Below are 25,647 nucleotides of genomic sequence, written 5' to 3' on the forward strand. Positions count from 1 at the left end.
TTTGTTGAGTTCATAACATAGGTGCTTTCATTGATTCAGACTCCAATGGCAGCGGTGATAATGGATAAATTCAGTAATGGCAACCCATAGGGCTGGGTTAACTGGGCGGAGCGTTACTTCAAATTCCTTGGTTCCTCCGAGGAAGACTGGTTACCTCATCCATATTTTAACCTTGAAGGTGAAGCCCTCGCTTGGTTCGATTGGCTCTTTCGCAACAAACAATTCTATGATTGGAACTATTTCAAGGAGAAAATATTTTTGCGGTTTCGGAAACAACCTGTCATAGATTCGAAGAGGAGGCTGGCCGATTCATCCCTGGCGTATCATAGCTACATTAGTCGCTCTACTTTGAATTCATCTGAGGCTCAGGTATCTCCTTTAGCTGATTTCTGCCATCATTCCAACTTATGAGTTAGAATCTGCATTCAAAGCTGGTAACTCAGAGGCCAAGCATGTGTTCGATGAATGTCTCCTGGAATTTTTGCTAGAGCAGTAGAGGAATATTCTTTTGTTACAAAAGTGTGCCAATACACAGATGCAAACGCTTATATCTCTCACCTTGTAGCTTATTTGGACGATATTCAGTCACTTAAGGTGTTCGATGCAATGTTACATAGGTGCTACCCCAATGTATTTGTCGACGCACAATCAGATGCTCCAATCGGCATGCCTGATTTAGACGCTACAGGTCCTGCAAGCAGCGAAGTCCAATTATTTGATGAAAGTACTCATAGAGATATGTCAGAAAGGTATGTTACTGCAACTTCCCTTGATCGTGGCACTAGTGAACAATACATTGAATCTGAGACCTGGGATGACCTGTATCTTGCTGACTTTTACATGGAGCTTGAGACTATTGTGAATCTATATCTTGATAAATTCTTTATGGAGAATGAGGATGGCATTCCAACAAGTGCAACGCCTTCTGATAAAATAATGCTTGAAACTGTGCATGGAAAATCCAATGGAGGAGTAGCACATAATGAAGATTTATTTCCAATTTGGGCGGACAACTTGGTGAGTGCCACAATTTGCTTTTCAGACAAAAGTATACAGTCCGTGCAAGGATTGTTCAAACATAGTGGTGGATGATTTTGAGGGAATCCATAGAAAATCAGCTTGTCATGTTGACACCATTTTCACTGATCAACGCATTTGGAATCAGTTTCTATTTAATCTTGCTGCAACTGATCTTTGCGTTTGGGATCCAGGAATAAGTTCTAAATTCATGGCTCTAACAGGTTCCATAGGGAACGTAGAAGGACTAAATTTGTTGGGATGTTTTAGCAAGTTTTGCTCAATTGCGCATTCTAACTCCATGACTACAGTGTGGGATCCCGGATAAGAATGGTGTTTGAATGCCTACATTTTGCACTTTGATTCGATATTGGCTGCAACTACATCTCCAGCTTTTCATTATTGTTATAATGCTGAAAAATACCCTTCATCCGACTTGACGGAGTTGGAACCAAGAGAAATGGTATTACCTTGGAGACTGAACCTTCTTGTTTTATTGTTTCCCTTGCATGATGAAACTACAGTGCAATACTTAGATAAGGATACTTCTGCAAAATATTTACTCAAGGTTATAACAGAAGCAGGTAGTAAAGTTTTACTCAAACCAAGGTATATTGAGAACGTAGATGAACTACTTTTGCTGGGATGTATTGGCAGGTCTTCCTTATTTTCATATTCTAACTCTACGAGTAGAGTGTGGGATCCTGGGCAACCATGGTGTGTGAATCCCTACTTGTCTAATAGGTTCTCTGTTGTCTATAACTAGATTGCATTCACAGGTCCTTTAATTGCATGGGAAGAATATAGTCCAATCTTAGATGAGTATTTTGATGTAAACTTTTGGTGGCAAATTTCAAACATTTATCAGTTGGGAACACAGTTTTAGTAATGTTCTTGACGATGTTCTAGTCAAGTATAAAGCTCTCGAGGGTAACATGGTTGTGGATAATTAAATGAAGTGGAGTTGACTGTTCTATATAGTCATTTATACTTTGTTCTTAGTACGGTTGTGAAAAATATAGCGAGCGATGAAAAGGTCCAATTGACAATGAAGCCACAAGATAGCGTTGGGAAGAAAAGAAAACCAACCTTGAGCTATAGAGGAGAAATCTCAACTACTGTCATGTTAACAGAAATAAACTTCGGCTTGATCTTATGGAAGACTATCTCAGATGGCACAAACCTCATCGAGGAGAATGGAGATGAGCTTTTTGAGTTTAGGAGAGATGTCAAGCAATTTATTGTTGGGGTAAATAAAGTTGAGATGATAAGGAAGAAAAGTGGAATTAGACATTCTCATGTTACTGATTCATCTATTTTTGTTGAGTTGTCTATTCAAATTATAGTAAACAAGATGAGCTTTCCTCTACTGTCAAGGAAATCACTGTATCCAAGGTTGTGGAATACAGCAGGAGAGTTGCTTTTAGTAGCCATGAGCTGTTGTATAACTAAGTTGGTTGGACTCTTTTATAACAGAATTACCAAATTTCAGTTGGCATTATTTGGGCACCACAATAATTAGACAATTCTGAACATCCCACCAAGCAATGGGGAGCAAATTCAGTATTTGATTGTGGCTAGTTTTGTTCACTTGCTACAAAATATGGAGTTTGATATTAAAAAGAAGGCTTTATTGGCAATCTCCAAGGCTACATCTGGTAGTACTAGTGAGCAGATCAACTACTTTAGTAGCCGTGGAGGCTTTACATATGAACTCTCACGAACATGGTTGGGGACAAGTATGTTGAGACTTTTGGAGATGTGGTTATTTCATTTTCCTATGTAGATTGTTCCACGGCGTTACTTCAAGCTCCATTAGTGCACGTCACCACTATGATATCATTGTCTTCGAACCTTGAGGACAAGGTTCTTATTTAGGGAGGAAGTAATGTTATGAATCAATCCCAACCCAATAATAGTATCAACACACAAATAACTATTGGGTCGAGAACACGCAATAAGGTTAGGCTAATTTGGGATCCGGGTTGAGTAGTGAGCTCAAGAACTATTCTATCAAAAGAGTAGTGGTCGGTGATTTTGAGATTATGAGAATTGTTATCTAGAAACTCCTCTCTCCTGGTCTCTCTCTCCCTCGTCTATTTCTCTCAGTGGCTCTGTCTCCCTTATGTCCTTTCTTTCTGTTGCTATTTCCTTAGTTTATGACTATATGCTTTGCATTTCTATTGTAATCATGTTTACCCTAAAATCTGAGTAACAATTAAACTTATATTGTAGTTTTAAAGATACATGATTTAGTCCAATACTAATTGATAAACAAGAAATTAAATATATAAATTGAAGAAATAAAGCAAGTCAAACCAGTATACAAGCCAAGTCTTGACCTCGAGTTAGGGTGGCCTCGAGGTAGGTCAGTAAGAACAATAAAATTATAAGGCAACTCTGATGAATAGTAAGCATGAAATGATGAATGTATATTCTCTTGTTAATGAAAAGATGCGTTACAAATGAGTGGGTTCTCCTTTATATAATAAGGGAATCCTAAATAAAGTACACTTCTAATTATAGTAGGGAATCTTATTGGACAGTTGTCTAACCACCAAGGACAAATACGTTCCAGAATTTATGCCATGATCTTAGGGTCATTGAGGAAATCTTGCTCTTTCTGTTATCAAACCATAACGATATTATCTCGAGGTTGGTCATACTCGACCTCGGTGTTCATCGAGCACTTCGATCTTCAAGTTTTGTACTCCGCCATCGGGCTCGAGCCAAGTCTGTTTTGAACTTATTCTCGAAGCGATTCCTCGAGCCTACGAAATCGGGCATACCTGATTTCGACCGTATATAGATAGTCCCCACATTTCTTAGAATAAAATAATAAGAAACGACTTGAGCCTCAATTTTCCGGAGTACCTGATGATGATGTCATTCCCATGGTGTAAGCGTTCGAGATGACTGAAACATCCTATCGGTTCACTTTCCCAAAACATTAAATGCCTACTAGTGGTGGTCGACCACTAGCGCTGCCGAACCGTCACCGTGTTCCTATAAATATAAGGCTTTTATTTGAATCAGGGACTTTGTTTCCATCTTCTAACTTCTCTGATCTCTCCCTCTCTTCATCTCTCTCTTTCACTACTTGCTACTCCATCCCTTTTAGTGCCAAAAAATATGAAACTCCACTAATTTCCGCTTTCTCTAACCTGAATCAATGGCAAAAACTTCCAAAATTGTTCCTCAAAAGGAGAAAGCTTCCTCCTCTTCTTCCCGGCCGGCCGGTGATAAAATGTCAGCCCTTCATGAAATTGTTCCCGGCCCCTGTGTCACAAAGAATGACTTCAAAGTCAAGAATCCCCCTGCAATCCCTGGCCGATGTGAGCACGTCTCGAGATATATTTGCTCGATAGCAGAGAAACACCTCAAGGCCGTGAAGAAAGATTGTGGCTGGGGGGATGAGGTCATAGTACATATCCCCGTCCCCGAGGTGAGTATGTACCCTTATGTGGAGGGGTTCCTAAGTGTTTATACTTACCCCTTCACATTGGGTACTATCGACCCAGTCGTCATTGACTTCTGCAAGAGGTACCAGGTCACCCTCGGCCAGATCCACCCTTCTTTCTAGCACATAGTGATCATGCTCTATTACTTCTCCAGAAAGGACGAGAGGCTAGAGTTCACCCTCAACCATCTCATCTGATTGTATCGGCCTCAGCTTTTCCGCGGGCGGATCAAGCTCCAATGCCGGTCGACCAAGGCCTTCTTTGCTAGCAACGATGAGGATAAAGATCGAGGTTGGATGAGCTGGTTCATTCGGGTGAGGACCGGCTGATCGGTTCCAACCCTATATCACTATAGATTGGCAAGAGTGGTCGATGCAACTTTTATCCGAAAGGTCAGGATCGAATCCACAAAGAGTTAATATTGGTTTGGAATCGGGTTTCTATCCAATCTAGCTATGTATTTTGTTCTTAATTGTACTTCTTAACATGTTTGGGTTTGTTACTATTCTAATTTAATGCTAATGAATACTGACTGGGAAAGTGACTTACACCTAGGCGAGTATCTAATGGGATCTAAAATTTAGGACAAGCTTGTTATATTTGGGGTCGTGATATAACCATTACACGTAATTACTCACTCTATACCTCTTGGTAGTTTGAGTGACTTTGCCCTAATTGGATTTCTAAGACCAATTGGGTGTTCAAACAAAACAAGTAAAATTGGCTCAAGTCGGGTATTACTATCTCTAGGTTTAACCCTTTAATTGGGGCTATCAATCTCTGAATGCACCCCAATTCCTTGTTAGCATGAATTTCCTAGACTTAGACCTTCTTTCTCAAGAAGAGTCTAAGTCATAAAGGCATGAATCAGTGTTTGCAACCACTAATTCTACAATTAAAGCATGAAACAAGCTAAATATCACTAACCCATAAATAATTAAGCCCTAAAATTGAAGACCCATTAAATATCCACACTAGGGTTGGGTCACAACCCTAGCTAATGGGTTTATCTACTCATAATCCAGGAAGAAATCAAAGATGGAGATGAAATATAAGCCATAAAAAGTAATTACAAGAGTAAAATCTAAGATTAACTGCTAAAGATGTTCTAAAATTACTCTAAAAAGCAAAAAGTGGTTGTTCACGTGCTCCACAAAACAACAGATGCCCTAAAAATCCGAAAAGATCTATTTATATATAGCTGAAATTACTGGACAAAAATGCCCCTACGGAGGTTCCGTTGACAACGTAAAACTGAGCGCCTCAGCGCTGGGACTTCCGTGTCCGTGCAAAAGTAAGCGCAAACTGCATTTTTCATCTCCTGAGCTTGGTCTGGACTTGATTCACTGGGAGAAGAAAATAATCACTTCAGCGTAGTCTTCAACCGCGGCCACAAAATAAGTTCGCGGACCGCGCTTTTCATTTGAGCCCAAAACTCTAGTCCTCTGATTCTAACTTCCGCCCTCAGCGGACTATGGACTACGACCGCATCAATAATTCCGCTGCCGCACAATTTCACCGCGGTCAGCGGTGTTTGTTGAGCCCAAAAGTGCATTCTCTAAACCTCAATCCACTGAGAGTGTGAATATGTTTGCCTCAACGGTTCAACTTCCGTGGCCACACTATTTATTTATTGTCAGCACTTTTAGCTCAGCTTTGGACTTGTGCAGGTTTCACTTCTTTTTGAGCTGGTTAGGATTTTGTTGCCTCATTTTGACCAAACACTGCAAACAAGAACAATAAGTTAGTTTTGGGAATACTTCTACACATTTTTTATCCAAAACCTAAGAAAAAAGGAGCATAAAATAGGTTAGAATCCGTAGTTATCAACTCCCCCAAACTTAAGTTTTTGCTTGTCCTCAAGTAAACAAAGTAATTTCCACCTCCACAAGGTAAAAGAAAGAAGAATTTCAGCTGTTCTAAGGTGACTTTAGCAAGCATCAATTGGGACTAGCAATTACCCTCAACACAAATGTATAATTGACAACACACAACCTTTTCAGCACCATGACTCTAGTGCGACACAAGAGCTTCAAGAGTTGACTTAACTCATCAAAGAAGCTCACTCTACTACATAGGTCACTGTGGAACCCAAACTCTTTCTCCTCTGCTCTCCATAAGAAAATCTTACTTTAGATTATAGCACGCATAACAAGGATTATGGACAAATACACTCATCTCTCTCAAAGAAAGGTCACAAGTCCGGCTCTAAGTACCATAACCTTGCCCCTCATGTGAATCACCACTAATGTAAGCTCACTCAACTCAAAATCATATAGGGCTTTTACGAGAATGTAATGAAGGCTTTTAGTTCAAGGTAGGATATATCGGTCTATGTAGGTTTCATCTTTCCTTAAGCACTTCATTTTCTTCATTTCGCCTCACATTTTATTGACTCTTTGAGTCTTTTGCTTCCTCCCTAGGGAACTAGAGAGACACACTGTCACTCTTTTTTGTTCATGCCAATTCTTTTTCTCCTTTCTAATCATTCCAAGCCTTTCATCTTTGCTTTTATTGAATCCCTTCATTTTTGCTACATTGTTCATCTTCTTTTTGACCTTTTGGCTTTTCTTTCTTTTTCTTTTGCCTTCCCTTTTCTTCACTTTGCACCTTCTATCACTTTTTCATTCCTCGTTTCTCACACAAACTTATACTTTTGCCAATTGTGCTAAGGAAAGATCGGGTGCCAAGAGAGGGTAATTTTAGAATGAATAAAGGCTTGTATCATGGCTATTGAAAGAACAAGGGTTTATGACTCAACGGGGTTGACTAGAGATAGCATATTTGGTAGGCTATGGATGCTTTCAAGTTTCAATTTAGATCAAGGAGAGCCTATAATCACTTCTTATGTCGAGCTACACTTAGGATTTTGCCTAGACAAATATTCAGGGCAAGTTCTAGACTTATTGGCATGAGACTTGGACTTGCAAATTAATACCTCACCACACAAGCTATTGGATTGCTAAAGAGATAGAGTCGAGGGCCCACAACAACCTTAGCTAAGATTTGAGAAACATAAATGGTCCCGGAAAACCATTCGATGATTGTTTAGTCAACACAAGAGTCTAAAGGTCACAATTATCACCATCCTTTACACCTCAATTTGTTTCTAACCATAAGGTCAAAGGTAAATGTGTTAGGCCCAAGTGAAGCTTTATCTGAGACACTTTTGTTCACTTGCTACTATTTATACAAAAACAAAAAGAAAACAGACTCAAACCCTTAAGAAGGTTGTCATGCCATCCATCATTGAGAAAAGCCACCCGGTTCACACAAACTCCACCTTTGGAAAGAACCGTGACATTAAGAAAACCAAAGGCTTATTGATCACGAAAACTTGTAAAAGTAAGAAGCTGTAAATTGAAAAAGAAGCTACTAAATGAAATAAGAAGCTATGCTATTAAGGAAAATTGCAAAAGAAGTTAGAAAGTAAAATACGAAAAGTAAATTGAATATGTACAATAGGGGATTTAGACGAATATACATAACGAGGAATGAATATATACATGGAAAGGTAACTCTATATACATATCAAAATTGAAAAATAATGAAAAGTGAAAAATAAAGTTATATACATACCAAAGTAAAAAATAACAAAGAAAAATCAATATCATAATTACAATCTAGTTCAAATCATCAAAATAGAACCACCCCCCGAATAAAAACTAGCATCGCCCTCAATGCTAAAAGCAAAAAATAAGATCAAGGAGGGGTTAGAGAGTAAAGAAAACTCCCTATGGGTCCTCTATCTGCATGGGGACCGGAACATTAGTGGGGTCCTATAGCTGGGTCCCTGGGTCACCTCCTTCGGGGTCCTCCAGCTGTATCTTCAGGTCATCAGTCTGGGAAATCACCCCTCTCCTCCTAGGCTCTCTATCAGCCTCCTGCTCCAGTACCTGCTCTGCCTGAGCTGCTGGAACTGGGTCCTCTAATAATATCTCCAATGGAATATCCCCAGCCGATCTAATCTTGTCCACCTCCTTTCTCAGCAGCTTCACCGACTCCTTGGAAGCCCGAGTCTTCTTCATCTTTTTAATCTGCTTGCTCAGGTCCGTGATTTCCCTTCCCTATGCCTCCAAAGCATCCATAATCTGCTTCTGGTTCTCCGAGAGCTTTTTCTGGTTGTCCAGAATCTCCTTCAGTGATTCCTCCACAGAAGCTGGCACCTGAGACCAAGCGAGAACTACCTGAGCTTCCACGGTGTTGGATATGACAAACAGCTTTGATGTAGTTGCATGCATCTAGTTGTTGATGCTTGATAGTGTCTGGTTAACCCTCAGTGTAGTGAGAGGGTAAGCTGAGGAAGATGGCACCACAGTAGGCATGGAAGTAGATGGAGCGGCAGAAGGCTGTGGTATGGCAGTAGGAGGCTCGGAACCAATAACCACCACCCCTGAATTTTCAGACTGGCCAGTGGAAGTGGAGGCTTTTCCTTTGGACTTGGGGTTGCCTGGACCCTGAAGACTGTACCATGAGAAGGACCTCTTGGGTTTCACCTTTGTATCAAAATCCCATCTCTCGACTTCCTGATCCTCCAAGTACATAGTGAGGAAGTTCGGAATGGGTAAGAGCTCTCATTTTTGTTGACCACTCTGGTGATCACCCTGGACATGATATTCCCGACATTGATCGGGTACCCCGCCATGATGGCCACTATAATCGCCCGGGAAACCGGCATGTCACTATCATGAGTAGTGGGGTCTAATCGGCTACACACGAACATCTCCCAACCCTTCGCTTTGAAGCTCAGGGTGTTCCTGTAGATTGAGACCCCCGCTATCAACCAAGCTGGAGTAGTCCCCGAGAGAGCAATTATTGATGCCAACCACAGGCGGGCCAACTTATCCATGGCCACCTTCTCCAAGTACAACGGCTCATCCTCATCATTGAATCCGGCATAGTCGTTCAAAGTTTTCCCATTAAATTTAATCTTAAAGTTCCGCACCTTGATCACAAATGTGCCGTTTTTGATGTGGGCGACATTGGCATAAAACTCTTTCACTAAGTACTCATTTGCATCCGGAAGATTGCTTGTAAAGTGTTTCCACCTCACTCTTTCATCAAATTGCCGCTTCACACTGGGGTTGTGGAGCAGAAGATCCTTTTTTATAAATTGACGCTCAAGTATGAGTGACCTCTAAGACCACCATTCCCGGAATTTGTGGTAGGCTTTCTCAGTAACGAATCTTTCTTGCCACACCATCGGGTTCCGTGTTCTCTCCAACCCTCCAGTCTGGGCAGCACCCCTTCTCCCGTCATCTGGTGTCTCAGTATCTATATCAATGGCTCCTGTCTATGTGGAGAGGCTGTAGGAGAGGCTGATATTGTGGACTCACTACTCTCCTCTGAGCCATTAGACAACTCAGAAGAAGTAGGAGAAGTAGGTGAAGCTGGGGGTGTAAGCACGTCTCTCAACAAAAACCTCCCTGGGAAGTCTGGGACATGAGTGGGCATAGACTCACCCTTTGAGGCTTCTCAGGAAGGAACATAGTCACTTCCCTCGGAGTGGTATGCGGCTCTGTCTGCAGCTTTGATATTCTTCCGCATTTTCCCAATGGATTGTCGTATTGCTAGGGGTAACTTGATTTGTCCTCGTCCCCTACCCCGTGAGGACTCTGCTTTCCCTTTTTGTTTCTCATTGCCACCTCTAGATTTAACCATTGTCTACATACACAATCAGTGAAAGATCATTAGTATTGGTGCTAAAAGAATCAGTAAAGGAAAACAGAAGAAAAGTTGGCAGTGATTCACAAACAAAGATCCGCTGACAGTAGAAAAAGGAGGGCGGTTGCGGAATGGGTACCGCTGATAGCGGAAAAAGGATCGAGGCCGTAGAGGAATGGGGATCAGACCACCCATCCTCTGAATCTACAGAACCGCTGAGCGCGGCCACGAAAGTTACACTGTTGTCCGAGGAAAAACAACCGCGGCCGCGAACCTATTTTTTGTACTTCTTTGAACTTAATTTCCGCTGTTCACGAAAAATAAAGTGTGGCTGCATAAACAGAACCGCTGAAAATGGAATTTCCACATGTGAGAGTGAAATTTAAACCATTTGCAGAACATGGTTTTCACAAGAATGCTGACCGCGAAATTCAAAAATCAACTGGGCAATCCTAGGGTTTCACTTTTTCAGCCATTAACAAGTATTATGAACGTTTCTAATTCCTCCTAAGCATGCCCAACAAGTATCATCATGTGTTTTAGCAACAACTAATTAGCTACTACTCAACCCTAATTGAAACTAAAAGAAAAAGAGGAAAAAGTTAAGCTAAAAGAAAGGGAAAATAAAATTATAGAAGAATTGCTATGCGTTCAGCATACTAGTAGTTTGAATTGATATTGGAAATTAACTTCTAATTGACGTTATGCAGGTTAGGGCTCAGAGGAACGGAGATGAACAATAGTTTTCTTTTGAGAATGAAAATGGCAAAAAGGGTAAAAGGTCTGATGACCTTCTATTTATAATAAAAAGCCTGGGACCCAAAAACTATACCTGGCGTGGCCGAGGAATTCCTCTGCGGTTCGCGCTTTTACCTTTCAGAAGGGCTGCCTTTTCAACAATTACGCTGAGAGCAAAAAAATGGGCGCGGCCGCTGAACTGCGTCGCTGACCACGAAAAAACCTCCGTGGATGAAACTTCAGAAAAGTCTCATTTTAGTCTTTTCAAGTCCGCGTCCGCTACAAAATTACGCCTCCGCAAAATGCTTCCACTGACCGCAAAATTTTGAGCGTGGTCAGCGGTCCAATTACAGACTTAGACAAAATTTTCCAGTATTGTCCTGCACTGCATCAATTATTCCTACACACATATCACAACCAGTTAGTCTAAAAGAAATCCTACACTAAGAAGAAAATCAAAAAGAAGAAAAACACATGGGTTGCCTCCCAAAAAGCACCTGATTTAACGTCGCAGCACAACGTATGTTACCATCAATCATTTTAGCTAGATTATTGCCACCACATGGCTGTCATCAAATTTTCCCAGGTAGTGCTTGACTCGGTGCCCATTAACTTTGAAAACTTCACCATTTTTATTCTTCAAATCAAGAGCACCAAATGGAGTCACATGTACTATTTCAAAAGGGCCACTCCATTTTGACTTGAGCTTTCCCGAAAATAGTCATAACCGAGAGCTGAATAAAAGAACCAAGTCACCCTCTTTGAATTCCTTGCTCCGTACATATTTGTCATGTAAGTACTTCATCTTGTCCTTATATAAGGATGAGCTGGAATAGGCATGAAACCAGAACTCATCAAGCTCATTGAGTTGCTCTACTTGGAGATTTGCTGCAACTTCCCACTCAAGATTCAACTTTTTTAGCGCCCATGTGGCCTTATATTCTAACTCAATCGAAAGATGTCACACTTTCCCAAATACTAACCGGTATGGATACATACCAATTGGAGTCTTGTAAGAAGTCATGTAAGCCCACAAAATATCATCCAATTTCTTTGACCAGTCAGTCCTATTAGCATTGACGTCTTTTGACAATAAGCTCTTTATCTCCCTGTTGGAGACTCAACTTACCCACTAGCCTGAGGATGGTAAGGGGTTGACACCTTGTGATTGACACCATACTTTGCAAGCAAAGTGTCAAATGCGTTATTGCAGAAATGAGAACCCCCATCATTGATGATTGCTCGAGGAGTGCCAAACAGTGTAAAGATATTCTTCTTAAGAAAAACCACCATACTCCGGGCTTCATTGTTGGGCAAAGCCACAGCCTCAACCCACTTGAAAACATAATCAACGGCTACCAGAATGTACGTGTTTCTACATGAACTCACAAAAGGCCCCATGAAGTCTATGCCCCACAGTCAAATATGTCAACCTTAAGAATAATGGTGAGATGTATTTCATCCTTCTTTGGAATTCCACTAGCTCTCTGACGCTCATCACATCTCTTCACAAGCTCACCCGCATCCTTGTATAATGTAGGCCAATAAAAACCACATCTAAGCACCTTTGAAGCCGTCCTCGCCCCACCATGATGACCACCGTAGGAAGAAGAATGACAAGCATCAAGAATACTCATTTGCTCCTCTTCCGCAACACATCTCCAGATCACCCCATCATTACAAATCTTGAAGAGATAAGGCTCATCTCAGTAGTAGTCCAAGCTATCCCGTTTAAGCTTCTTCCTTTGGTTAGAAGAGAGCTCACACGGAACAATGCCGGTCACAAGAAAGTTGGCAACATCCGCGAACCAAGGCATGCTATTCACAGATACGGAGAGAAGTTGCTCATCAGGGAATGAATCATTAATTTCAAGGCCATCACGGGGCCTCCACTCCTCCTCCAAGCGGGAATAGTGGTCCGCCACTTCTTTTTCATACCCTTTTCAATCAACAATCTCAAGGTCAAACTCTTGAAGCAATAGAACCCATCTCATCAACCGACCCTTAGAATCCTTCTTTGTCATCAAGTAGTGGAGTGTTGCATGGTCAGTATGAACTATTACCTTGGCACCCATGAGATAAGGCCTAAACTTCTCCATGGTAAACACAATTGCTAGCAACTCTTTTTCCATCACCATGTAATTTACCTGAGCAACATTCATTGTTTTGCTTGCATAATACACCGGGTGAAACATCTTGTTTACTCTTTGACCCAAGACCGCTCCTACCGCAACGTCACTAGCATCACACATGAGCTCAAATGGAAAGCTCCAATTGGGTGCAATGATGATGGGAGTGGTCGTCGATCTATACTTGAGAAGCTCAAAAACTTTCATGCAATCATCATTAAATACAAACTTTGCATCCTTCTCCAACAATTTGCACAAGGGATTCACTACCTTGGAGAAGTCCTTGATGAACCTTCGGTAGAACCCCGCATGCCCAAGAAAGCTCCTCCTCCTTTTACAGAACTATGAGGAGGGAGTTTTGAAATCACTTCAATCTTCGCTTTGTCCACTTCTATACCGTTCTTTGAGATCTTATGGCCGAGGACAATGCCCTCCTCGACCATAAAGTGGCACTTTTCCCAATTAAGCACTAGATTTGTCTCCTCACATCGGACCAACACTTTGTCAAGATTACCCAAGCATTCTTCAAAAGAGTCACCCACAACACTGAAATCATCCACGAACACTTCCAAGAAGTCCTCCACCATGTCCGTAAATATGGCCATCATATACCGCTGAAAGGTAGCCGGTGCATTACACAAACCAAATGGCATCCTGGAAAATGCAAAGGTGCCATACAGACATGTGAAGGTGATTTTCTCCTAGTCCTTTGGTGCAATCATAATCTGGTTGTAACCTGAGTACCCATCCAGAAAGCAATAGTAGAAATGCCCAGCAAGTTTATCCAACATTTGGTCAAGAAAGGGCAATGGAAAATGATCTTTGCGGGTCACTTTGTTCAGCTTCCGGTAGTGTCACGCCCCGAACTTGGGGGAGCGAAACCGACACCCAGTGCCTTACCTATCCTTGCGTACCAACTTGCACTAAGGGACTCTGAACATATGATGTCATACTTTTGGCCATGGTCCACATTGCAAGACGACAACGAATGCTGACAAAATATGAATATAAAGCTTGGCCAACAAGGCCGTCATATTTATTACAACTGACAAACCAACCAAATATACATACAAGGCCTGAAAGCCCAACATACTGCACTAACTGACAAGATATGTCTACAAGCCTCTACTAATGGATATATTGTGATCGGAATGGCTATCCGACCTACTCGTGACATATATACGTATATATACAAGATATACATAAGGCTCTAGACCCGGAAAATCCGAAAGGCATGGAGCTTACCGATCAAGCTGAGCTCGGGCAACACTTATTGAAGAGGCCTACTTGTCTGTCTGTCTGACCTGCACGCATGAAATACAGCGCCCCTAGAAAAGGGACGTCAGTACGAAATAATATTCTGAGTATGTAAAGCAATAAACTGAAAGCTGAAACTGAACTGATAATATAATAACTGCAAGTAGCTGGAAGTCAAAGATGATCTGAAGATATGCTTACCTGCTGATACTAACTTAGTTCTCTCAATATAGTAAGTAAAATAGTTGTTCGACCCTATAAGGCTTGGTATATATATATATATATATATCTGCTCTGCCGTAGTAGGCTCGCTCATAAGCGCTCGGCCATACTATGCTCTGTATCTCGACCAATTGGGCTTGCTTATAAGCACTCGGCCACAGTAGGCTCGGTATATATATAACTGCTCTGCCGTAGTAGGCTCGCTCATAAGTGCTCAGCCATATTAGGCTCTGTATCTCGATCAATTAGGCTCGCTCATAAGCACTTGACCATAGTAGGCTCGGTATATATATAACTGCTCTGTCGTAGTAGGCTCGCTCATAAGCGCTCGGCCATACTAGGCTTTGTATCTCGACCAACTGGGCTCGCTCATAAGCGCTCGGCCATAATAGGCTCAGTATATATATAACTGCTCTGTCGTAGTAGGCTTGCTCATAAGCGCTCGGCCATACTAGGCTCTGTATCTCAACCAACTGGGCTCGCTCATAAGCGCTCGACCACAGTAGGCTCGGTATATATATATAACTGCTCTACCATAGTAGGCTCGCTCATAAGCACTCGGCCATACTAGGCTCTGTATCTCGACCAACTAGGCTCGCTCATAAACACTCGGCCATAGTAGGATCGTCATATAACTTACCATCTAATTAGAGGTTGCCCAATAGGGGCCTGCCCATCGATTATAGCTCAATGGTAATGAAAATACTTTTAATACTATATATATATAACTTCTCTGCTCTCTTGACTGGAAGAATGAAATACTCAAATGAATATGAAGTCCCGATAAAGAGAATATTGTAACTTGCGAGACTAGCAAAATATATGTAAATTTCGGGATATGAATTTTTCTTTATGCTTCGTTATCAAACTTGTGTAATGACAAGATCATTCCAAAATGAAGGAAGAGCTTAGCCTTAACATACCTTGTAAATTTCGTACCTTGACTTTCCTTTGTTTTTGAAAAATGATAGCTACTATCGTTTCTTCAATCCATCTACTCAGTCTCGTTAACAACTCAGTTCTTTTAAAAGGTAAATGGCTGACAAGAGGTTTGGCATAGTGCAAGTTCATACACAGTGAAGAAATTTGTCTGATAAGGTTTATAGGAAAAAAAAAGTAACTTAACTGAAAAAGGGGTTTACAATGTAGAAGTATTGCCACATTGTAGATTAGAAAGTATCTTGATCCAACCATAAGACAACATTTTTTTCCAAAACTAAGTATCCATCTCAAAATTACATCTTTTATACCTCGTAATGGTGCTAAGAATAGCTAAAACCAATCCTTAGAAAAGGCAAATAAGTTTTATAAGATATGGATGCATGTAAAACCATATTTAGAAGGCAATAGTTGTAAACACGTAAAGCACAAGTGTCCTTTATTTGATTCATTCTTGCTACGTGTCCTTTTGATGGAATCTTCACTTTATTAATTTTTATCCAAACTCAATAGTTAATCAGTTAATGTTACGTTACCCGGTAATTAACCAATTACCCGCATAATTTAAAAATTACCCCAAATTACTTAATTAAATACTACTCTCTTTTAATATACCTTGTACACCTTATGGTCATGTAGTACCTTGTATGGCACTAGTCCATAAATACCGGGTATTTTAGCTCGGGCCATATTTTTCCAAAATGCCAAGTTCAACGAAATTCATTTTCTCCGACTTGCTTCCTCTCTCACTTTTACGAATTTACTAATCACTTGTGAAATAGCATAATCCTTATAATCCCCAAATAATTTTTTTTCCTTGGACTGATGTCAGTTACCTTGCAACAAATTCAACGTAAAATACTGTAGGTTGCAACATCGTCATAACTTATTACTGCGGAGTGTAATATCACCGTAATGTAATACTGTCGGGTACAACACTGTCGTAACTTAATACTGCAGGACGTAACATCAATCATAATATATCACTGCAGAGAGTAACACTAGTATAACATATTACTATAGAGCATAACATCGTCGTAATATAATACTGCATGACATAATATTGACGTAATATTGCGGGGCGTAACATCATTCCCCCCTTTGGAACATTCGTCCTCGAATGTTGACTGATGAACTTATCATTTTCATAACTTATATCTTCCGATTACTTTAGAACTTCCTTTGCCATCTAGGCGACTATTCTTTGAATGAGTCCAAAATTCCAGGGCATTCCCCCTTTAGGCCTCCTTCTCGCACCACAATTTGTAGTCGGAATCCTTCCAATCTCGTAACTGTTACTACCTTTCATCATGCAGTCTGTACAAATTTTGACCTTGTAAGTGTGTCCAATATCTAGGATTCATATGTAGAGCTTGATAAGATGTCCCTTTGGGCATATATGAGTATACTGAAGTTCTTTGCTCGGTACTTTGTTGAATTCACGAATATTGCTATATCTCATCGCATAGGTCCGTTTAGCCATCCGTATGAATTTACTGCCATAACTCTTGCTTTAATTTATCGTTGTTGAGGTCTGCTACCACATCCCAACTTACTCTCGTTGCTTATCCCATATGTATAAATTTAAGTCCTTTAATGCTTCCTCATTACTACTCATCTTTAGAATGACGGTCCAATGTCATCTCATACTTTGTGACTTTTGTCCATCTATTGTTGATTCACCTCAATATTGATCTACAATATATTACTGATAACTTGAAACTTCTTACATAATACTTTGCCCCTAGGGCTTAATCCTAATGACTTATCCATTCTCGTCACCTTTTCACTTGTCTTTCCCCATCCTTACTCATGCTTCCTTAAAACTTTATCGCTCTACTATACTTTAGCTTGCGACCTATACATATCCATTTATAAACTTTCCTTCAACTTGCTTGCACCATAGATTTCCTTATGTTATTCTGGAACGTCAAGCGAGACATCACATCGTCTCCAACTTTTCTCTATTATCTTAACTAGATCTCCCAGTACTTAGAAATCATAGGTTGGGAGACATGCTGCTATCATTCTCAGTTATTGGATCCCCGTGCTTATATCCTTCTATCCGAAGTATAGACTATTCACGATCTTCTACCTTTGAGTATCTCGTACGTTGTTCACCTTTACCTTACTTACCTTAAAATCTCATATTGTATCTTCTATCTCTTTCATGACCTCCCTTCTACATAGGTATAATTCATGTCCATAACTTGAAGCTCCATTATAATTCTTACACCTCTGGTGCATACAAAATCCGGTGGGAGCTTCGTACTAACTTCTTATAAGGCCGGTACTCTTCATAAAGCTATTATAAAATATGGCTACTGTATTATCTTTCTTATACCTCTACTACTTAAGAGTGATCCTGAGGTCTATAATTCGCTTAGTCCCTCCTGTTTTGCTTAGTCGATGTAACTCTTTAGTCTTCTTTTCTTTCTGATCAGCCTCTATGTAGGCTTAAGATATCTTCCGACCTGCGGCTCTTGGTATTAGTTATTACTTTAGCCTTTCATAGGCGCTGAGGTATATTCATGATAAAATCCTTTAACAATTCAATCCTTCATCTATGACCCGGGCTCAATTCTTTCTTTTAACGTATACCAGAATCTTCTACGGCTGTATATGATGCATGTATAAAACTTCGAACCCTTAAGTGAGTTCGTAATGTAACCAACTCTGGATCATTGATTGAATAATTTCTTTCATTCCATTTTAGCTTTATTTCAATTTAAGCTATTACTTTTTCTGGTTTTTCTGCCCCCTTGTTGCGTCCATACTTAGCTTATCTTAGTGCCCACACTTGCCAGAGTTTTCATGCAACTCATATGATCTCGAATATTACTTTTATTCTTACTTCCTATTCATTAGCCATGGTAGGTGCCATTTTCCTTTGGAATGCTTACAAAGTTGTTACGAGATTGTTGTTACACGACCATTTTCTCTTTAGGTCGTTGTGCGTAGGTTGAAGCCTTCTTCCTTATCTCCCCAGCTAGTCTTTCGTTGTATTACTTAGGGAGAACCTTTGACCCTCGTAAAACTGTGAGCTTATTACAGACCTTTTTGATGTCCTTATTTGCCTATAATATAATCATCCGTAGTTGCTTACTTCCATGCCCTTGTGCCTATATGGTTGCTTCTGAACCGATATTTTAACTGCCTTCCCAGTGGCACTTTCTTTTTATCCCCACAACACTCATACGGTACCTTTAACTACCCCGATGCTTGTTTGAATATACTTCAAGTATTATAATGATATTCTTCGAGGCTGAACTCTTCATGTTAGGTTCTACTATGTTTATCTCACACGATCTGATGACTCATCTATAACCTCCTGTTTATCCATAACTGGGATCTTCCTGACCAATTACTAACTACTCATTGGCCCATTCTCATATCAATATTTCTCGTAATCTTGCTTAGGTTATTTCCTCTGTCTTAACTTACGTCTCGCACTGGCTCCTTATTTATTAGTAACAGCTCGGGCAGGAACCTTTACTTCCTTTCCTTGACGTCGTGCTAGCACAATATTCTTGAATCGTAGCATATCTGTATGATTTGGAGAAGTGCCATATCATTCCTCTTTCATTTATCGCATTCCTCCTTAACCACTCCATAATCACTAGAACCACTTAATTCTGACTTAGTGTCACATCACTCCATATTCCACCCTTTATGGGTGTACTAAAAGCTGAAGCCACGAGGATCTACCTATAGATGTTTTACCTCTTCATCTTTAGCGTTGTTTCTCAACATCAATGATCCTTACTCGCCTCGCGACAATCCTTTTGTACCAAGTATGACAAATTCCTTTACTCGCAAGGGTGACACTTAGCGTAACTGGAATATGCAGTCTCTTAAGCTTAACTTTGCTCACATTGCTTGCTCTAGGGAAGCGTCTCCCTGAATGACCATTCTATGAATTCATCATGAATCTCCTTCTGTGGACCATCTTATTACCGTCAGAATGAAATATAAAATTACCATGATGCCGAGTACTTTCCAATCATTCGGTCACTAATTCATAATGCTTCCTTATCTCTCTTCTCATTACTCTGTTAATATTTCTGCACATCCCCTTTCTTGTGAAAACTTTAATATGACATTCAAGCTTTTAGCTTTCCTTTGCTCCATCCAGTGGCTCTTCAAGTTGCTTAACATTCTCTCTTTACTAGGGACGCGAGCCATACTAAGGTAATATTTATGCCTTCAAGGCTTATAGTACGTGTCTTTGTAGTACTCATATCTGGCTGCACTATTTTAGAGTGCACCATCTAGGTGTCTCATAAAGAGATCTATTAGCACATTTGCCATATCCTTCGGAAATGTCAACTGACGCAATCAATTCATCCATTATATCTTCTTATACTACTTTTGTTAACCCCCATAGGGCATATCTGGAAGGGGTGCGACCAATTGTATATACCTCTGTTACTATTGAATATAACTTAAAAAGTTTATGTTCATCTACCTCAATTATAAATATTGTTAACCTTCATTAACTGGGTACCTCATACCCTTTTTCACCTTGCTCTTTTTACTTGCTGAAACTGTACTTATCTTTTTAATCTCTCATTGTCCTTCACCATAAAGATGGATAGGCATTCTTGCCTTAAGGCTTCTTATCAGGAAGCTTACACCTTTCAGGACACCTATGATCTGCTAAAGACCTCATGTTTACTAATCGTAGGCATCATACAAAAATCCAACTCCTCTGACTCTACTCATCCACAACTATCTCTCTTTCCAATCTTCATTCCGGATGTAGGCATCGCCTTATTACGAATAAAAAAACAATTTCGGAATTTGAATTCTTATAAGTGAGCTCTACCACACGATCTAGAGTACGAAGAAAGAGTGACACTCCTAAATGCCCTGTAGCCTCCTACTTATAAGTGTGGTGCACGACACACCCATAAAAAAAGACTCTACTAGATACAGCTTGTAGACTCCCTAGGACAGAACTGCTCTGATACCACTTTTGTCACGCCCCAAACTTGGGGGAGAGAGACCGACACCCAGTGCGTTACCTATCCTTGCGTACCAACTTGCACTAAGGGACTCTGAACATATGATGTCATACTTTTGGCCATGGGCCACATTGCAAGACGACAGTGAATGCTGACTAAATATGAATATAAAGCTTGGCCAACAAGGCCGTCATATTTATTACAACTGACAAACCAACCAAATATACATATAAGGCTTGAAAGCCCAACATACTGCACTAACTTACAAGATATGTCTACAAGCCTCTACTAATGGATATACTGTGATCGGAATGGCTATCCGACCTACTCATGACATATATGCATATATATACAAGATATACATAAGGCTCTAGACCCGAAAACTCCGAAAGGCATGGAGCTTACCGATCAAGCTGAGCTCGGGCAACACTTATTGAAGAGGCCAACTCGTCTGTCTGTCTGACCTGCACGCATGAAATGCAATGCCCCCAGAAAAGGGACATCAGTATGAAATAATATACTGAGTATGTAAGGCAATATACTGAAAGCTAAAACTGAACTGATAATATAATAACTACAAGTAGCTGGAAGTCAAAGATGATCTGAAGATATGCTTACCTGCTAATACTGACTCAATTCTCTCAATATAGTAAGTAAAATAGTTGCCCAGACCTATAAGGCTCGGTATACATATATATCTGTTCTACCATAGTAGGCTCGCTCATAAGCGCTCGGCCATACTAGGCTCTGTATCTCGACCAATTGGGCTCGCTCATAAGTTCTCGGCCACAGTAGGCTTGGTATATATATAACTGCTCTGCCGTAGTAGGCTCGCTCATAAGCACTCAACCATACTAGGCTCTGTATCTCGACCAACTGGGCTCGCTCATAAGCGCTCGGCCACAGTAGGCTCGGTATATATATAGCTGCTCTGCCGTAGTAGGCTCGCTCATAAGTGCTCGGCCATAGTAGGCTCGGTATATATAAAACTGATCTGCCGTAGTAGGCTCGCTAATAAGCGCTCGACCATACTAGGCTCTGTATCTCGACTAACTGGGCTCACTCATAAGCGCTCGGGCACAGTAGCCTCGGTATATATATAACTGCTCTACTGTAGCAGGCTCGCTCATAAGTGCTCGGCCATACTAGGCTCTGTATCTCGACCAACTGGGCTTTCTCATAAGCACTCAGCCATAGTAGGATCGTCATATAACTTACCATCTGATTAGAGGTTGCCCAATAGGGGCTTGCCCATCGATTATAGCTCAATGGTAATGAAAATACTTTTAATACTATATATATATAACTTCTCTACTCTCTTGACTGGAAGAATGAAATACTCAAATGAATATGAAGTCCCGATAAAGAGAATATTGTAACTTGCGATACTAGCAAAATATATGTAAATTTCGGGATATGAATTTTTCTTTATGCTTCGTTATCAAACTTGTATAATGAAAAGATCATTCCAAAATGAAGGAAGAGCTTAGCCTTAACATACCTTGTAAATTCCGTACCTTGACTTTCCTTTGTTTTTGAAAAACGATAGCTACTATCGTTTCTTCAATCCATCTACTCAGTCTCGTTAACAACTCAGTTCTTTTAAAAGGTAAATGGCTGACAAGAGGTTTGACATAGTGCAAGTTCATACATAGTGAAGAAATTTGTCTGATAAGGTTTATAGGAAAAAAAAGTTACTTAACTGAAAAAGGGGTTTACGATGTAGAAGTATTGCCACATTGTATATTAGAAAGTATCTTGATCCAACCATAAGACAACATTTTTTTCCAAAACTAAGTATCCATCTCAAAATCACATCTTCTATACCTCGTAATGGTGCTAAGAATAGCTAAAACCAATCCTTAGAAAAGGAAAATAAGTTTTATAAGATATGGATGCATGTAAAACCATATTTAGAAGGCAGTAGTTGTAAACACGTAAAGCACAAGTGTCCTTTTTTGATTCATTCTTGCTACATGTCCTTTGGATGGCATCTTCACTTTATTAATTTTTATCCAAACTCAATAGTTAATCGGGTAATGTCACATTACCCGGTAATTAATTAATTACCCGCATAATTTAAAAATTACCCCACATTACTTAATTAAATACTACTCTCTTTTAACATACCTTGTACACCTTATGGTCATGTAGTACCTTGTATGACACTAGTCTATAAATACCAGGTATTTTAGCTCGGGCCATATTTTCCCAAATGCCAAGTTCAACGAAATTCATTTTCTCCGACTTGCTCCCCCTCTCACATTCACGAATTTACTAATCACTTGTGAAATAGCATAATCCTTATAATCCCTAAATAATTTTTTTTCCTTGGACTGATATCGATTACCTTACGACAAATTTTACGTAAAATATTGCAGGGTGCAACATCATCATAACTTATTACTGCGGAGCGTAATATCACCGTAATGTAATATTGTCGGGTACAACACTGTCGTGACTTAATACTACAGGATGTAACCTCAATAGTAATATATTACTGCAGAGGATAACACCAGCGTAACATATTACTGTAGAGCATAACATCGTCGTAATATGATACTGCAGGAGGTAATATTGACATAATATTGCGGGGCATAACAGGTAGTCCATGCATACCCTCCATCCGGTGAGAATCCTAGTGGGGATCAACTCATTTTGCTCATTTGTGACCACAGTCATACCCTCCTTTTTCGGCACACATTGGACCGGTGAAGTCCATGAACTATCGAGATGGGATACACGACCCCTGCATCTAGCCACTTTATAACTTCCTTCTTAACAACCTCTTGCATAGCCTCATTCAACCTCCTTTGATATTCCACAGAGGGTTTGGCATCTTCCTCAAGTATAACCTTGTGCATACAAAAGGCGGGGCTTATCCCCCGAATATCAGTTAGAGTCCATCTAATTGTCCTCTTCCTTCTTTGAAGCACCTCAAAGGTGGCATCTACCTGCATGTTAGTAAGGTAAGAAGAAAGAATAATAGGTAAAATTGAACAAGGCCCAAGAATTCATACCTGAGGTGTGGAGGTCAAGGCTTCAACTCCAACACAGGAGGTTCCTCGATAGAGGGCTTTGTTGGTGGATTCTTTCTGTTCTCAAGATCCAAGGAGAGTTTATGGGGCTCATAGGAGTAAAAACCCATTCCATGCAAGGAATTGACATACTCTACCCGGCCTTCATCCTCGGTCACATCATGATTCAACAATACCACTTCCAAAGGATCCTCCATATTGATCATGGCACTCATGTCATCAACTATCACCTCCGTCACCAGATCCACAAAAGAACAAACCTCAGTACTATTCGGCTGCCTTATTGATTTACACACGTGGAAGACAACTTTTTCATCACCCGCCCGGAAGGTGAGCTCCCCTGCTTCCATATCAACCAATGCCTTCCCTGTTGCAAGGAAAGGTTTTCCCAATATTATCGGCACCTCATAGTCGACTTCGCAGTCCAGAATCACAAAATCAGCAACCAAAATAAACTTGTCCACTTGGACAAGAACATCATCAATAATACCAAGCGGCCTCTTCATTGTTCTATCGGCCATTTACAATCTCATGGAGGTAGCTCTCGGTTGACCAATACCCAAGGTTTTGAACACGGAGTAAGGCATCAAATTTATACTAGCTCCCAAATTACACAATGCCTTTTCAAAATTCGCACTCCCAATGGTACATGGAATGGTAAATGCCTCGGGATCTTCAAGCTTTTGAGCCATCGAGTGCACAATAGCACGCACTTGATGAGTCATTTTGATGGTCTCACAATCCATAGATCTCTTTTTAGTTATCAAGTCTTTCATAAACTTGGTGTATCCCGTCATTTGCTCAAGAGCTTCCACCAAGGGCACATTGATCGACAAACTTTTCATCATCTTAATAAACTTCTTGAACTGGTTTTCACTTTTCTGCTTTGCAAGTCTTTGAGGTAAGGTGGAGAAGGCCTTGGCAAATGAGCCTTGGATTTAGGCATAACCGTTTTCGGCATGTCTATCATGTGTTTCCTAGACGGGTTCACGTCATTTTGGGTCTCCTCCTCAATATATTTTATATCAATTCTCACCTCATCATACAACTTCTCTTTACTCACTTGCTCAACAACTATAGGATCATCATCATTTTGCACTTCAACCTCATCACTCACAACTCCCTTTTGCTTGGAGGTACTTGCTTTACCATATCTACCACTCCTAGTGGTCACTGTCGCGCCCCCTTTTTCCCTCTGCAGAGAGAAGTCCGGGTTTCGACATTCATGGGGGTAATAACTCGTTTCCTTTTGGGATTTGGGTATTTGAAGAGTCGCTACCTAACGGATTATGGTACGTTAGGGCACCTAGAGTGATTAACTCTTAGATTGGTTTGCATTACCAGAGATTTAGGGTAAGGGCTTGAAATAACCTTGAGGAGAAGGTGTTAGGCACCCCTCTCGGTCTACAATGGTGGGTCACGGCCGAACTTATACTTATGACCTAGTCCTTTAACACATAATTACAAATAAGAGCAGGTTTGGACATTACATGACTCAAACAATGAGACGAAGGAAAGACTTGAACAAATTTTGTACTTATAGGAAAGTAAAGTTGAAGCAAAGGAAATTTGGGAAGCAGGAGTCCTAGGTTGGTTAGCCTACAGGATCACCCCACGCAATGTCCGGTAAACACTCCTCAACGAAGGGCTACTCGTGACATTGGCGCGTAGTCATCATATCCTATTCTACCCAAGTCCCACCCCTTGGTCATAGCCTAAAGCGTTCTAGTAACCTTGACAATGTCCTATGCGTGCACTACCCGTCCCTTCCTCGTGGCCCTGGAGGTATTTTAGGACCTCTAAATCTGGGCAGTTCTAGACAACTCCTAAGGTGTTTGTTTCTAGTCGACAGGCAAGAACACATAAGACTTGATAGATAAATGTAGAAATAAGCAATTAAGAGGCCCAGGTTTACCTCCACAAGTAATGCACATAAGTAGTACATCTCAAACACAAACAAGAGAAGTTTTTATTAGAGAAAAGACTTAAATAGGATATCTAAGTAGATGTCAATGAACAAAAATATGCAGCTTTGTTTTTTATTAACTCGATAGTAAGGTCCTAATCAGTTTGCCTACTGATTTTAAACATGTAAGTCGTTAAGCAGTAAACACAAACGAAAATAGTTCTCCCGTTTTTATTAGATTGATTGCCTAAGGCTTGTCTAGGCGTGGGATCATGCACAATAGTTACAGAATCATAACAATTCAAGAGT

The 25,647-nt window shown here is 40.4% G+C and overlaps 2 protein-coding genes across 2 annotated transcripts; both read right to left on the minus strand.

Moving 5' to 3' along the window:
* Window positions 1-9,953: 9,953 nt before the first annotated feature.
* On the minus strand, window positions 9,954-12,281 carry LOC138879087 (uncharacterized). Its single transcript, XM_070158660.1, has 4 exons — window positions 12,010-12,281; window positions 11,880-11,947; window positions 11,629-11,822; window positions 9,954-10,142 (listed from the first exon to the last, which is right to left on the minus strand). Exons 1-4 carry the CDS (start codon window positions 12,279-12,281, stop codon window positions 9,954-9,956), a joined length of 723 nt encoding a protein of 240 aa, XP_070014761.1.
* Window positions 12,282-12,286: 5 nt separating this feature from the next.
* Window positions 12,287-23,953, minus strand: LOC138879088 (uncharacterized). The gene is made up of 5 exons (XM_070158661.1): window positions 23,450-23,953; window positions 23,137-23,348; window positions 13,280-13,663; window positions 12,944-13,187; window positions 12,287-12,565 (listed from the first exon to the last, which is right to left on the minus strand). The coding sequence occupies exons 1-5, from the start codon at window positions 23,951-23,953 to the stop codon at window positions 12,287-12,289; spliced, it is 1,623 nt and encodes a 540-aa protein (XP_070014762.1).
* Window positions 23,954-25,647: the final 1,694 nt, after the last annotated feature.

This window comes from Nicotiana sylvestris, chromosome 10, assembly GCF_000393655.2.
Source record: "Nicotiana sylvestris chromosome 10, ASM39365v2, whole genome shotgun sequence".
NCBI classification, from domain to species: domain Eukaryota; kingdom Viridiplantae; phylum Streptophyta; class Magnoliopsida; order Solanales; family Solanaceae; genus Nicotiana; species Nicotiana sylvestris.

Excerpts from the sequence above, each read along its gene's own strand:
- LOC138879087 (XM_070158660.1), bottom strand. The coding sequence starts at position 12,281 with ATGGGGCCTTTTGTGAGTTCATGTAGAAACACGTACATTCTGGTAGCC. Across the intron at positions 11,948-12,009 it reads TACCATCCTCAGGCTAGTGG|GACTGACTGGTCAAAGAAAT; the intron begins GTAAGTTGAGTC and ends CAATGCTAATAG. Across the intron at positions 11,823-11,879 it reads TTCTTACAAGACTCCAATTG|AATATAAGGCCACATGGGCG; the intron begins GTATGTATCCAT and ends CGATTGAGTTAG.
- LOC138879088 (XM_070158661.1), bottom strand. The coding sequence starts at position 23,953 with ATGGCCGATAGAACAATGAAGAGGCCGCTTGGTATTATTGATGATGTT. Across the intron at positions 13,664-23,136 it reads TGGCTAGATGCAGGGGTCGT|GATGCCATTTGGTTTGTGTA; the intron begins GTATCCCATCTC and ends TGCATTTTCCAG. Across the intron at positions 12,566-12,943 it reads CTTATCTCATGGGTGCCAAG|ATTTGTAATGATGGGGTGAT; the intron begins GTAATAGTTCAT and ends TATCTCTTCAAG.